We start from the raw sequence: 15,283 nt of genomic DNA on the forward strand, positions 1-15,283 counted from the left end.
TTCCAAGGATTAGGCTGTGGGCATATTTTTTTGAGGACCACCTTTCAACCCACTCCACCTCCTGAGTGTATGTCCATTATTTATTTGTTGCCTAGCCTCTGCTTTACAGCCTGTAGTGGTGGGTATTTCACTTCTTCCCAAGATCTTTTAGATTTTGAATAACTGTGCTGAGATCTATCTTCCTGTAACTTCTACCCATTAACTTGGTTCTCTCTGCTTAAAACCATGCAGAACAAACTGAATCCCCTTTCCCTCTGAAGGCCCTTCATTTGTTCTCTCTGAGACTTCTATCCTTCAGGCTAACCACCTCCAGTTCCTTCAACCATTTCTCTCAAAACTGTGGATTCCATTCCCCCAATTATCCTGGTTGTGCTCCTCTAGAGGACTTGGTGGCAAGAAAAAGAATATTGAATTTATAATCAGGAGACCTAGTACTGAAGTCAAGTTTCTTCCACTTACTGAGTAGGTAACCAAAGCAAGTCATTTTCTTCTAAATAACAATAATGTTGGTCCACTCTACTTCAGTGTGTGCTTTTATAGTCAAATGAGATTATTATAAAAGTTCTCTATAAACATAACCTATACATAAGATTCTAATTATTTATCTGTGTACTTACAAGAAATATTGATTCCCAGAACTGAATGCAGTTCTCTAGGTATAGCCTGACCCAGTACAAAGTAATTGGCATGAGCATGTTTCCCGATTTAGCTGCTCTGCTTCTGTTAATACAACCTGGAATCACATTAGCTTTTTTGGTAGTCATGTCATAATTCTTTACTCATTGAAGTTGCTGTGTTCTAAAGAGTTCCAACATGTCTGTTAGTTTGTCGTACTGTTTTAGCTTACGTGTTGCTGTGATACTGGAAGCCTTGTCGCCAGTATTTCAAATACCAGCAGGGTTACCCTTGGTTGACGGGTTTCAGCGGAGCTTTAACTTGTATGCTGAGCAAATAATCCGAGAAGCTGGACTACATGAAGAGGAATGCAGCATCAGGATTGGAAGATTCATTAACAACCTACAACGCGCTTGCTTGCTGCAAGTGAAGAGGACTTGAAGCACTTACTGATTAAGATCAAAGACAACAGCCTTCAGTATGGATTGCACCTCAACTTAAAGAAAACAGAAGTCCTCACAATTGGGCCAATAAGCAAAATCATGATAAACAAAATATTGAAGTTGTCAGGGACTGCATTTTACTTGGACCCACAATCAACGCCCAGGGAAGCAGCAATCAGGAAATCAAACAATGTATTGCACTGGGCAAATCTTCTACAAAAGACATCTTTAAAGAGTTCAAAAGGAAAGATGTCACTTTGAGGCCTAAGGTGCGCCTGACCCAAGCCATGGTATGTTCACTTGCCTCATATGCATGTGAAAGCTGGAAGACCGAAGAATAACTGACACCTTTGAATTATGGTATTGGCAAAGAATATTGAATACAGGCAGCATGCATTGCCAGAAGAATGAATGAATCTGTTTTGGAAGAAGTGCAGACAGAACGCTCCTCGGAAGTGAGGATGGCAGGACTTTGTCTCAGGTACTTTGGATATGTTATCAGGAGGGACCAGTCCCTGGAAGAACATCATGCTTGGTAAATTAGAAGGTCAGCAAAAAGGAGGAAGACTCTCAACAAGATGGATTGACACAGTGGCTACAGCGATGGGCCCAAGTATAACAATGATTATGAGAATGGCATAGGACCGTGCAGTTTTTCATTCTGTTGTACATGGGGTTGCTATGAGTCAGAACCAACTCAACAGCACCTCACAAGAACAATAAAGAGTTCTAAATCTTTTTCACATATAATTTGTGTATTGCTTCCTAATTCATTGATTTTCACCAGGTATTGTTGTTAATTACTGGTATTGATAATTATTGGTGATTGGAATGTGAAAATTAGAAACAAAGAAGAAGGATTGGTAGTTGGAAAATATGGCCTTGGTGATAGAAATGATGCTGGAGATCACGTGATAGAATTTTGCAAGACCAACGACTTCTTCATTGCAAATAACCTTTTTTCACCAACATAAATGGCGACTATACATGTGGACCTTGCCAGATGGAATACACAGGAATCAAATTGACTATATCTGTGAAAAGAGATGGTGCAAAAGCTCAATATCATCAGTTAGAACAAGGCCAGGGACCAACTGTGGAACAGACCATCAGTTGTTCATATGCAAGTTCAAGTTGAAACTGAAGAAAATTAGAACAAGTCCACGAGAGCCAAAATACAACCTTGAGTATATCCCACCTGAATTTAGAGACCATCTCAAGAATAGATTTGATGCATTGAACGCTAGTGACCGAAGACCATACGAGTTGTGGAATGACATCAAGGACATCATACATGAAGAAAGCAAGAGGTCATTGAGAAGGCAGGAAAGAAAGAAAAGACCAATATGGATACCAGAAGAGACTCTGAAACTTGCTCGTGAACCTTAAGCAGCTAAAGTGAATGGAAGAAATGATGAAGTCAAAGAGCTGAACAGATTTCAAAAGGTGTCTTGAGAAGATAAAGTAAAGCATTACAATGACATGTGCAAAGACCTGGAGCTAGAAAACCAAAAGGGAAAAACATGCTCGGCATTTCTCAAGCTGAAAGAACTGAAGAAAAAATTTCAAGCCTCAAGTTGCAATAGTGAAGGATTCTATGGGCCAAATACTGAAAGACACAGGGAGCATCAAAAGAAGATGGAAGGAATAGATAGAGTCACTTTACCAAAAAGAATTGGTCGACATTCAACCATTTCAGGAGGGTAGCATATGATCGGGAACCGATGGTACTGAAGAAAGAAATCCAAACTGCACTTGAAGGCATTTTCAAAAAACAAGGCTTCAGGGATTGATGGAATACCAATTGAGATGTTTCAACAAATGGATGCAGTGCTGGAAATGCTCACTTGTCTATGCCAAGAAATTTGGAAGACAGCTTCGTAACCAACTAACGGGGAGAGATCCATATTTATGCCTGTTCCTAAGAAAGGTGATCCAACCGAATGGAAATTATCAAACAATATCATTAATATCTATCTCACCAGGTAGAGCCAGTAAATTTTTCAAACAGATGCATATTTGGAAATTAATTTAATATTGGCCATTCTAATTGCCTTTTATCTAAGAGTGTAATAATAGGAAATGTATAGTTCTTCCTCCAGGTATTTGTTGTAATACTCCCCTTTAGTAAGTCCTATTTCATGACGTTAAGGACATTCTCCTGGTTGTGCTTGTACGGCCGCATTCTTATCTGACTTTTACAGTTTGCTGATGTGATTCTCCATCTATATTGAAATAAAATGCCTTTGATTTGTATCTTATGTCTTGATGGTAATAGGTTTTATCCTATAAAAGGGGCTCCATTTTTCTAGATTGTTTAATATATCTATGAATCCACATACTGTTGTTAAGTAAGATAAATGTGTAATAGTTATAAGCTTTCGTACTGTTCAACTTGAAGTGACCCACTGAGAATTTGAAAGCACTATAAAATGTGAGCTCTTTTAATATTTGCCCCGTCTTAACATTGCCCTATTTGAGCCTTCGGCTGTAATTGCTCATTAGATTTCTATTTTAATATTATAGACACACCTTGAGGCTCTTTGTGTTAAGAAGTCCCGGTGAAGTAGTAACGAGGTTGATTTTGTGAGATCCATTTTTCAGGAATGTAGAAGCTTGATTTTCAGTGTATACTAACCTCAAGTTACTCTTCCAACATACAAAACAGTTTCTGTATTTAAAGCTTGAAGATGGAGGTAGCTGTGGGTTTGGAGAGCTCTGTAGATGGTATACATGTGATGCTTTTATGGAACAACAGCTACACAGTACAGAGCTTTAATACTCTGGTAGCTTGCTCCAAAGTCCCTATTGTTATGTCTTTGCAATTAGGTAGTTTCTTTTGCAAGCTAGCCAATGTGAATTTGAATGATTCCAAGACACCCTGCAAAAGCCTGGTGTTGTACTTTGCTTATTGGAATTTGCTTTGCTGTCATTTTTATGCATCTCAATTTTGGCCAAACCACATGTCCTAGTTTATTTTTCACTGCTTCAATTAAATACAGAGAGGTATCTTGACGAGTGTGTGAAGTATTTGGTGTTCCTTTAGTAGAGAATACAGTTCACGACCTTGCTTGCTCCCTAATGCCTATAATTTTACAACACAACCAGTTTACCTTTTTCATACTGTGTAACAGCCCCTCTTGAGAATTTTATATAAAGCTATTAAATTGTTTCCTTGCTTTCACTTTTCCTAGAAAACAATATCCTCCAAATTTTACAGACTATAACTTTCCTCCAGGCAATTAAAAACAATGGAAATGAAGAATATCCAATAATTGTCAGCTACCATTTACTTCAGTAAGATTAGTTCATTCTTGAGAGCTATGATTGATCTGTTTGTACAGAAGTCAGTTAGTTTCAGAGGATCAAACTTATGCTTGGTCTTCAGATCAGAAAAAAAAAAATGATTAGAATATAAGGTGTATTCTAACCTTTTCTTCTTAATTTGCAGGGGTAGGGAAAGAGAAATAGTGAGAGAAACTTACTCCCTAAGATAGCTCATCACCTTTATGAAGATCCACAGAGCTCATGCCTTTCTTGCTGCAATGAGTCAGGTTAAAATGGAAAGTCGACTGAGAGCTCTATCCATGGGCATGTTGCCTTGGGGAGGTAACATCCAAATAGCCAACCTCATCCAATATGAATGGATTTTGGCTCTTACTGGGTCCTGTTGATTTGACTAGCCACTTAAACAGCAACAGAAATCTTAGTACCGTTCTCAAGTTTGATTTGTTTTCCTTAATCTTCCTTTCCCATTTAGTAGAAGTTGAGGTGTTAGATCTAAGGTATTACACGAAACATTTTCTACATCTTAATCTTAGAGTGGCAACCTTATGAAATGTAAACAGGAAGAGTAGCCTCAACTCCCTAGGGTTGGTGGTTTACTTTCTTACATTAGTCCCTTGTTGCATGACCTATTGTTCCGTTGAAAGAGGGTAGCCATTGTTCTGATATGACTAATATTATAAAGATGTTAAGATAATAGGTTACAGTGACTAACTATAATGAAATAATTTAGTCCAATTCTTCAGATGTTTATTCTCTATCTAGAAAAACTTCAGCCTTTGCCAACAACTTGGAGATTATTTTTACTTAGTTTAGAAAAACTTCTGATCTTTCTTTACTTTTCTTAGGTTTCCACTATATCCAAAAGGAGGAGAGAAGCTGCAGTTTGATTACGGTGTCTATCTTCTGAACAAAAATATAGCACAGGTAAGTAACCCGTGTTCACTCCTACTTCCCACATCCAATCTGCTTCCTTGGATTGCTAAGAATAACCCTTTCCTGTATAAATAAATACTGCAGTCAACCCTTTTATTTAAGTAGTTGGATTGATAGTGCAAAGTTGTTTTTTGGTAACAGTCTTATTCCATGCCATTATAATGACTACAAAGAAGCAATGGGTACAAACTAGGATCCTCCTGCCAACCTCAGAAGCCCGTTTCTGTGTTGTTACTTGCTGGCAGACAGTACTTGAATGTGTGGGTTTATTACATCTTGCCCCTGCTGCTTGACTGGTAACAGCTTTCTTCTCACACATCTAAGTAGTCCTAGGAACTTATTTTGCATTGGAAGTTGTTTATGGAGTGAAAATTCAGTGCCTTTGGCAAGTCCTTAATGGTCTCCTTGCCTTTATCCTGGGCGAAAAAGGAAAGACCAAGCATATGGTCCTTCCAACTCTCCTTGGATTTTTTTGTGGCGCTCTCAACATCACACCAGTTAGTATCCCACTTAAATAATGCCTTTCCACATGTCATAGAAAGAATATCAGATGCCTGAGTTTGCATTTTTCTGAAAGAAATATGCAGCATTTCTTTAGCACACTTGGCTCTACTTCAAGGAAGTAGACATTCCATAAATTTCCTAGTTGTAAAGGCAGACTAGCTCTAGTGCTTTGTTTTTATTTAGACATCCTTCCAATTGGAACATCACATGGATGAGGTCCCAAGGTTTGGCTGTCATTTAAATACATTATCAGCTATATCCTTAGACCTTTCAGTTTTATAGAAGCAATAAGATTTGTGATGCTTTTGTTTTTTATGAGCATGTATTGCCTTTTATCCATGTCAGTCTAAAGACTTGCTGAACAATTACCTTATTCATGCCCAATAGATCTAGAATTATTCTTCCATATGGTGTCATCATTGCCTCTCTTCCCCTCAGTAAACCTCAGTTTAAAATTTTTTAATATGACTTTTATTAAGATTCATATACTTTTCTGATAGACCGTTTTCTAGTTTTCAGTCCTCAGTTATTTGCTTCACAACCTCACACTCATGGTCCTCTCAATCATACTGCTTTTTATTGTTATTTCTGTTGCATTTCATTTTCTTCACTCCAGGCAAGTAGCTTTGCTAACAGTCTCTGACCCACTTACCTCTCCATGTACAGTTCTTCCACAACAATGCTTTCCCTTCCTCTATCTTATGCAGACAGGTATTTCAGCCTAAGAGACAGGACTCTTAATTTTGAGGCTACCTAGCTCATGCTCTACTGATCGCAGCTTTGTCATACCATGGAAAAGGCAGTGCTGTCATAGAACTGGTCAAGGAGTGCCCAGACTAAGAGTCCAGTAAGGAAGAAAGAAGTCTAAGTAAATTAGAGAGTGCCACCTGTGAAGCCAGCCATAGTGGGACAGAGCTCACAAATACTAGTGGTCCATAGTCTGGGAACCAGAATGTCATTAAGATTAGCATCACTGAGTAAACCAAAGTTCTCATCTGAGTTCAGAGATTCTTCTCTTCTGGCCTATTTTCTGTGTCTTCCTATGGGTACGTAGGATCTAAGTTCAGGAGTCTGTTGGAAGCTTTCAGATGAAACCTGCTCCTGATTAAGGCTGGGGCCAAAATGCCTGGATTTCCTCATAAATCCCCATTTCAAACACACACACTCACATGCCTATGTACACACACACCCATTTCTTCTCCAGGCCCAATAACAATATCAAAGGTTGGTCTAAAGGGATGCTAAGAAAGCCTAGCCTGCTTTGAGAACAAAACCAAGCTGGTAGCTGACTGTGCGGAGTGGAAAATTTAGGAAGGTCAGCCACTGCACGCCAGACTCTTAGCACTAGCACCTGTTTGCTTCCAACTTTGGAGTACTTTCCAAGTGGCCTGAGAGGAAAGCAGCCACTGACTTTGTTCACCCTGTATTTCTTAACTGATCCAAGGCCCCAAGTATGCTGAGCTGCTGTTATTCATCTGTTTAAGAAATGCATTACTTCTTGTAATTTTGTACCTCTCCAACTTTGTGCACTTTTTTGGGAAAATTTAGAGATTGTGTGTGAGTGTGTTGGATAAACTAACCGCTATAAATCCATAGGGAGCAACTGTCTTGCCGTCTAGTGTTCTTTTATTACTATTGTGGTGATTTTAAGGCAACCTGGTGACGCAGTAGTTAAGTGCTTAGCTGCTAACCGAGAGGTCAGTGGTTTGAACCGGTCAGCCACTCCACAGGAGAAAGATGTGGCTGTCTGCTTCGGTGAAGATCACAGCCTTGAAAACCCTAGCATCTGTCCTATAGGGCTACTATGAACCTGAATGGACTTGACAGCAATGGGTTTACAGGTGGTGATTTTAAACGGAGAGGGCAATAAACTTATACACAGATTTTCTTAGGTTTCAAAGTTCATTCAGGAAATTTCCTTTGAATATTTAGACAGAAGCTTCTAGCAAATGTGTGACCATTAATTTTCTTCACTTAAGCTGTCTGTTCTATGTCTTGGTATTTCGTGGGAAGTGTTTTATCTTTGACCTCACTAACATCACTTTTTCACATTTGATTTGTAACCATTAATTATTACGGATCCTAACCAGGCATTATATCAATAAGGTATTTCTAGCTTTTGAAGGTTTATTTTTATATGCATATATGTTGTCAAAGGGGAGCTTGTCTTCTCAGCCAGTCTCATTTGTACCCCATCTCTAGAGATGTGAAAAAAATCATACTATTAAAATCGCCCCACCTCAATAATTTATAAGCCACGTTAGTGGAGGTGGATGAAAGCACTGGCATGTGTTAAAGTGCCAAAGAAAAAGGAGTGAAGTCATTTAATACTACATCCATAACGTGCTCGAGGATTTGAATAGTCAATAGAACCTTTCATCACAACCAGAAGTAGTAGTAAAATCACTTTTTTGGTGGAGGAAATGACAGAATTTAGTAATATTTGTTACTTCAGTATTTGGGATCAGTCCAGCCCAAGTTTTGAAAAGTATAAGCTTAGAAACACAGGCCTTCAAGTAGAAATCCTTAAGTGTTGTTGAAGAGCTGAGAGGATTGGTAAGGTCTGCTTGCCCTCTTCCTGTCTAAAGGTGTGTGTGTGTGTGCCGCTCTGGGTACAGAAAGTGAATAAAGCAAAATGCCTTGTTTTCAGCACCATTTACTAATGTTTGTCAAGTGCCAGCCCCCTTGGCTAGAAATAGTCTTCCTCATTGGTCAGCATATAACACTGTACAAATGAGCCTGTCAAAATTCAGGTAGAGTATAATAAACATTGATTGAAAAATAAAAAGCCAGGTCCTGCCATAATTGTCAGGAAGTTTATAAGTACATTATATAAGAATTTGTGTAGAGCACGGTTGTTTGCTTCTAGTTTCTTGAGCATAAATAGTAGTAAAATAAAAATGGCCTTACATTTGTGGAGAGATTTATAGTTTGTGAAGTGCTTACATATACATCCATTAGATCCTCACCATCACCCTGCAAAGGAGAAAAGGCATATAATGTGAAATGAATTCGAAGACAGTATGGCTTTTGACATCTGTCATCGCAGTGTGGTATCACATAATCTACCAGGTTGGCAGAGATTTCCCTTACTTCCATATACTTCGTCATTCTATGTATCTCCTTCCTAAAAGTGCACAGAATCAAAGAACACAATATTCCCAGATAGAAAAGAATCTTTAGATTGAAAGTTCCTTGAGTACATAGAGGATAACTGTTTTGTGCGTTGTGATATTTCTGTTGGCAAGCACAATGCCTGAGCCATTGTATGTTCTCTGGAGATGTTTAATAAAGGAGTTAATAGTGATAATAGCCTCATCACACAGCATAAGAAACTGAGATCCAGAAACGTTAAATGACATGCTTAAAATTGATTATTCAACGGGTATTTGGTGAGCATCTACTCTATGCTATACTCTGAGTTAGGTTCAAGGGAAAATGACAGTCTGTGGTTATTCATGTGTTGGTATTTGGCATACATTTTCTCAAAAGTGACCAAAGTGTGGCTGTCACTTAAAGGAAATCAACTAATGATAACATCCAAGATTTTGAAAGAAAATTAGAATTTTGGGAAATTTGTGTTTGCCACCATGAGATTGACAACTTCTCAATCCTTAGAGACTTATTTTGATGAGGTCAGTAGTGATATTAACAAATGTGATTTTTAGAATATTATATAATGGAATGTGTTAACATTGGAAAATCTGTATAACTCAGTGAACCAATATTTTCCATATGATGCACGGGTAAAGATCCCTTCAAAGTGTGAAAAAGGCCAGTGGATTTTAATGTAACGGAGTATGAAAAGCTTATTGATATGGTTTCAGATTCTACCTTGCTATAACCTTTAAGAAACTACTAATTGTTCATTTGGAGAGTAGTATCAAAGAAGAATATCCACAATTATCTGAAAAGGCTATTAAAATACTCCTCCCTTTTCCAACTGCATATCTGTGTGAGCCTGGATTTTCTTACAAAATAACATTTGGTAACAAATTGAATGCAGAAGCAAGTATGAGGATCCAGCTGTCTTCTGTTAAGCCTGACATTAAAGAGACTTACAAAAATGTAAAACAATAGCACTCATCTCACTAAATTTTTCTTTTTGGAAAATATACTTGTTTTTCATTAAAAATATTATTTATCTTAAGAAGTAACGGCTTTTTTTCATAGTTATTTTTAAATGAATTAATAAATATTTAAAATTTTTCTCACTTTTAATTTCTAATATGGTAGACGTTGATAGATATGATCCAAATAAACTAAAGCTCTTTGGGATTCTCAGTAATCTTAGGAATGTAAAGGGATCTTGAGACCAAAAAGTTTGAAAACTGCTGTCCTTGAGAATGTGGCCATCCTGATTGCCTATGAAACCCCTCAGTTGCGTGTAGTCTGATGAACCAAGACGCATACATACATCAGCTCCCCAGGTGTGGAAATATAATAGAGTTACCAATCTGAATTCTAGTAATTGCTGTGCAGTGCAAGTCACAAGGCCAGCAGCTATTAGTGGATTCTTTGCTTTGGCTTTTGGCTTTTCTCTCCTTTCCTCAAAGCTCAGGTAGTTAATAGAAATACCTTGAGAATAGACTTTACAAATAATAATGATGATTTACATTTGTATTGAATGTAATGGCTTTTGGTATACTTTTGCCTTGGTATCTCATTTCATACTCTGTGAAGGATATTGACCCAGGTCTGTCTTAACTCGTTGCTATCGAGTCAATTCTGACTCATAGCAACCCTACAGGACGGAGTAAAACTTCCCCATAGGGTTTCCAAGGAACAGCTAATGGATTCGAACTGCCAGCCTTTTCTATTGGCAGCTGAGCTCTTGAACACTCTGCCACTAGAGCTCCAGGTCTATCTTAGAGATAAGAAATAGCATTTCTGCTATGCTAACTTACCGAGAGTGACAAAACAATTCAATGGAAATCAGAATTCAAGACCAAATCTTTTGAAGGTCAAATCCTGCTGTATTTCACTTTTTTTTTTTTTTTTTCCTTAATTTGTGCCTTCTTACAATCCTGTGAGGTTGATAGGGCACAGAAAGTTATTCACATTTTACAGATGAGACCCTTGAGAACATGAGTTAAGTAGCACAGCTGTGGTTAGAATGTAGAGACTTCATGAACTCCCTCCCTTCTACCCTACTACCTCTCTTTCCCAGGTTATTTTAAGACTTCATGGAAAGTAAAAGTAGCCTCTCCCTCCAGAACAGTTGGAACCCCTTTTCTGCCAAGTACATGGTCTTTCTCTAAAACTCGACTACTCCTGGGGCCTGCAGTGCACAGCTATTTGGAAGGGACCACTGCCAGCTTACACCCAGCCACTTAAATTCATGTCTATTTCTTCACCGTACAGTCCCATGTATATGACACATTGGGAGAAAATGTAATTTTATTTTCTTAATTCTTGGAATTGGAAATGCAAATTCCAAGGATGTTTTAATAGTCAAAATGCCTTTTTCCCCTTTGCCTACAAAATTTGCCAGTAATGGAGTGGAAGTTCTTTAGAAAGAGTCCTGTATCTTTAAAAAAAAAAAAAATTATTGAGATATAATTTACATACTACACAATTCACCCATTTAAAGTATACAGTTCAGTGTTTTCTAGTATGTTTACAGAATTGTATAACCATCACCACAGTTAATTTTAGGTCTTTTTCATTGCCCACCTCCCCCCAGAAGAAACCTCCTATTAGCAACCACTCACGTTTCCCCTCAATCTGGCAACCCTAGGCAGACACCAGTCTACTTTCTGCCTCTATACATTTTCCTATTCTGCACATTTCATACAAATGAAATCGTATAAAATGTGGTCTTTTATGACTTGCTTTTTGGTGTTAATATAATGTTTTCAGGGTTCATCCGTGGTGGAGCATGTATCAGCACTTCATTCCTTTTTATTACCAAATAATTTTCCATTGTATGGGTATACCACATTTTATTTAACCATTCATCAGTTGATGGACACTGGGGTTGTTTCCACTTTTTAGCAGTTAAGAACAATGCTACTATGAGCATTTGTATATAACTTTTTGTGGGAACGTATGTTTTCATTACTCTTGGATATTATGCCTAGGAGTGGAATTGTTGGGCCATATGGTAACTCTAAGGACCCCTGGTGGTGCAGTGGTTAAGTGCTCAGCTTCATAACCAGGAGGTTGATGGCTCAGACCCATCCGGTGGCTCTGCAGGAGGAAAAAGACTTGACGATCTGCTCCCATAAAGACTATAGCCTAAAAAACCCTGTGAGGCAGTTCTTGTCTGTTATATGGGATCGCTATTAATTAAAATTGCCTCAACTGTACTTAACAACAGTAACATGGTAACTATGTTTAACATTTTGAGAAACTACCAGACTGTTTTCTAAAGTGGCGATACTATTTTATATTCCCACCAGCAAAGTATTAGGGTTTCCATTTCTCTATGTCCTCCTCAACGGTTACTATTTTCTCTTTTTTATCACAGCTGTCCTAATGGGCGTAAAGTGGTATCTCGTTGTGGTAAGAGCTTGGCTGCTAATTGAAAGGTCAGCAGTTCAAATTTACCAGCTGCTCCTTGGAAACCCTATGGGGCAGTTCTACTCTGTCCGATAGGGTTGCTGTGAGTTGGAACTGGCAACGGGATTGGTTTGGTAATGGCTAATTTCTTGGCCATTTGTATATCTTTTTTGGAGAAATGTTTATTCAGATCCTTTGCCCAATTTTAAATTGTATTATTTATCTTTATTATTGAGTTGTAAGAGTTCCTTATATATTCTGGGTACAAGTCCCTTCTCAGATATGTGATTTGCAAGCATTTTGTTCCATACTGCAGATTGTGTTTTCACTTTCTTGATGGTGCCTTTGAAGCCCAAAAGTTTTAAATTTTGATGAAGTTCAAATTATTTATTTTCTCATCTGTTGCATGTACTTTTAGTGTTGTATCTAAGAAAGTCTATTCTAACCCAAGGTCACAGGGATTTACTTTTAGATTTTCTTCTAGGAGTTTTATGGGTTTAGCTCTTACATTTAGGTCTGAGATCAATTTTGAATTAATTTTCGTGTATGGTGTAAGGAAGGGGTCCAAAGTCATACTTTTGCGTGTGAATATTCATTTGTCCCAGCACCATTTGTTTGATATCCTTGTCAAAAACTAATTAACCATAAATGTGAGAGTTTATTTCTGGACTCTAAATTATATTCAATATAAAATTTATGTCTATCTTATGCCTCTATCACCCTAAATGTATGAAATAATACATACCAGTGAAATTTTGAAGTTTGTAAGAAGATTGCTGCTGTTAGGTGCCGTCAAGTTGGCTCCAACTCATAAGCCTGGTCCTGTGCCATCCCCACAATTGTTGTCATGCTTGAGCCTATCGTCGCAGCCACTATGTCAGTGCATCTGTTAAGGGTCTTCCTCTTTTTCTCTGGCCTCCACTTTTACCGAGTATGGTGTCCTTCTCCAGGGACTGATCCCTCCTGATAACATGTCCCAAGTATGTGAGACGTAATCTCGCCACCCTTGCTTCCAAGGAGCATTCTGTTTGTACTTCTTCCAAGACGGATTTATTCGTTATTTTGGCAGTCCACGGTATTCTTCGCCAGCACCACAATTCAAAGGCATCAATTCTTCTTCGGTTTTCCTTATTCATCATCCAGCTTTCGCATGCATAGGAGGCGATTGAAAACACCATGGCTTGGCTGAGATGCACCTTAGTCTTCAAGGTGACATCCTTGCTTTTCAACACTTTAAAGAGGTCTTTTGCAGCTGATTTGCCCAATGCAGTGCGTCTTTTGATTTCTTGACTGCTGCTTCCATGGCTGTTGATTGTGGATCCAAGTAAAATGAAATCCTTGATAACTTCAGTCTTTTCTCCATTTGTAATGGTGTTGCTTATTGATCCAGTTGTGAGAATTTTTGTTTTATGTTGAGGTGAAATCCCTACTGAAGGCTATCGTCTTTGATATTCATCAGTAAATGCTTCAAGTCCTCTTCACTCTCAGCAAACAAGGCTGTGTCATCTACATAACACAGGTTGTTAATGAGTCTTCCTCCAATCCTGATGCCCTGTTCTTCTTCATATAGTCCAGCTTCTTGGATTATTTGCTCAGCAATACAGATTGAATAGGTATGGTGAAGGGATACAACCCTGACACACACCTTCCTTGACATTAAAACACAGAGTATACCCTTGTGTTCGAATGACTGCCTCTTGATTTATGTACAGGTTCCTCATGAGCACAATTAAAGTGTTCTGGAATTCCCGTTGTTCACAATGTTATCCATAATTTGTTATGATCCACATAGTCGAATGCCTTTGCATAGTCAATAAAACACAGGTAAACATCTGTGTGGTATTCTCTGCTTTTGGCCGGGATCCATCTGATATCAGCAATGATATCCCTGATTTCCTGTCCCCTTCTGAATCCAGCTTGAATTTCTGGCAGTTCCCTGTCAATATACTGCTACAGCCACTTTTGAATGATCTTCAGCAAAATTTTACTTGTGTGTGATATTAATGATATTGTTCAGTAATTTCTGCATTTGGTTGGATCACCTTTCTTGGGAATGGGCATAAATATGGATCTCTTCTATTCAGTCAGCCAGATAGCTAGCTGTCTTCCAAATTTCTTGGCATAGATGGGTGAGCACTTCTAGTGCTGCATCAGTTTGTTGAAACATCTCAACTGATATTCCATCAGTTCCTGGAGCCTTGTTGTTCACCAGTTCCTTCCGTGTACCTTGGACTTCTTCCTTCAGTACCATTGGTTCCTGATCATATGCTGCCTCCTGAAATGGTTGAACATCAGCCAATTCTTCTTGGTATAGTGACTCTGTGTACTCCTTCCATCTTCTATTGATGCTTCCCGCGTAGTTTAATATTTTTCCCATAGAATCCTTCAGTATTGCAACTCGAGGCTTGAATTTTTTCTTCAGTTCTTTCAGCTTGGGAAATGCCAAACGCGTTCTTTACTTTTGGTTTTCTACCTCTAGGTCTTTGCACATGTCATTATAATACTTTGTCTTCCTAAGCCACCCTTTTGAAATTTTCTGTCAGCTCTTTGACTTCATCATTTCTTCCTTTTGCTTTAGCTACTCAGTGTTCAAGAGCAACTTTCAGAGACATCCATTTTGGTCTTCTCTTTCTTCCCTGTCTCTTTAATAACCTCTTGCTTTCTTCATGTCTGATGTCCTCGATGTCATTCCACAGTTCATCTGGTCTTCGGCCATTAGTGTTCAACACATCAAATCTATTCTTGAGATGGTCTCTAAATTCAGGTGGGATATACTCAAGGTCATACTTTGGCTCTCGTGGTCTTGTTCTGGCTATCTTCAGTTTCACCTTGAACTTGCATGTGAGCACTTAATGGTCTATTCCGCAGTTAACCCCTGGCCTTATTCTGACTGATGATCTTGAGCTTTTCCTTCGTCTCTTTTCACAGATGTAGACAATAAAAAATCAGAATTTTTTAAATTGTCCACAACCCTACCTTTTACAAGTACCTTCTGG

General features: G+C 38.4%; 1 protein-coding gene across 7 annotated transcripts in view; it reads left to right on the plus strand.

The window, feature by feature from the left end:
• UVRAG (UV radiation resistance associated) overlaps positions 1 to 15,283 on the plus strand; it is a 295,043-nt gene that overhangs the window by 208,335 nt on the left and 71,425 nt on the right. For all 7 annotated transcript variants that reach the window (XM_023538911.2, XM_023538913.2, XM_064288716.1 and 4 more), the window contains one exon: positions 5,192 to 5,270. In XM_023538911.2, coding sequence (XP_023394679.2) covers positions 5,192 to 5,270 — 79 coding nt within the window. The remainder of the gene's footprint in view (positions 1 to 5,191; positions 5,271 to 15,283) is intronic.

Source organism: Loxodonta africana, chromosome 7, assembly GCF_030014295.1.
Source record: "Loxodonta africana isolate mLoxAfr1 chromosome 7, mLoxAfr1.hap2, whole genome shotgun sequence".
NCBI lineage: Eukaryota > Metazoa > Chordata > Mammalia > Proboscidea > Elephantidae > Loxodonta > Loxodonta africana.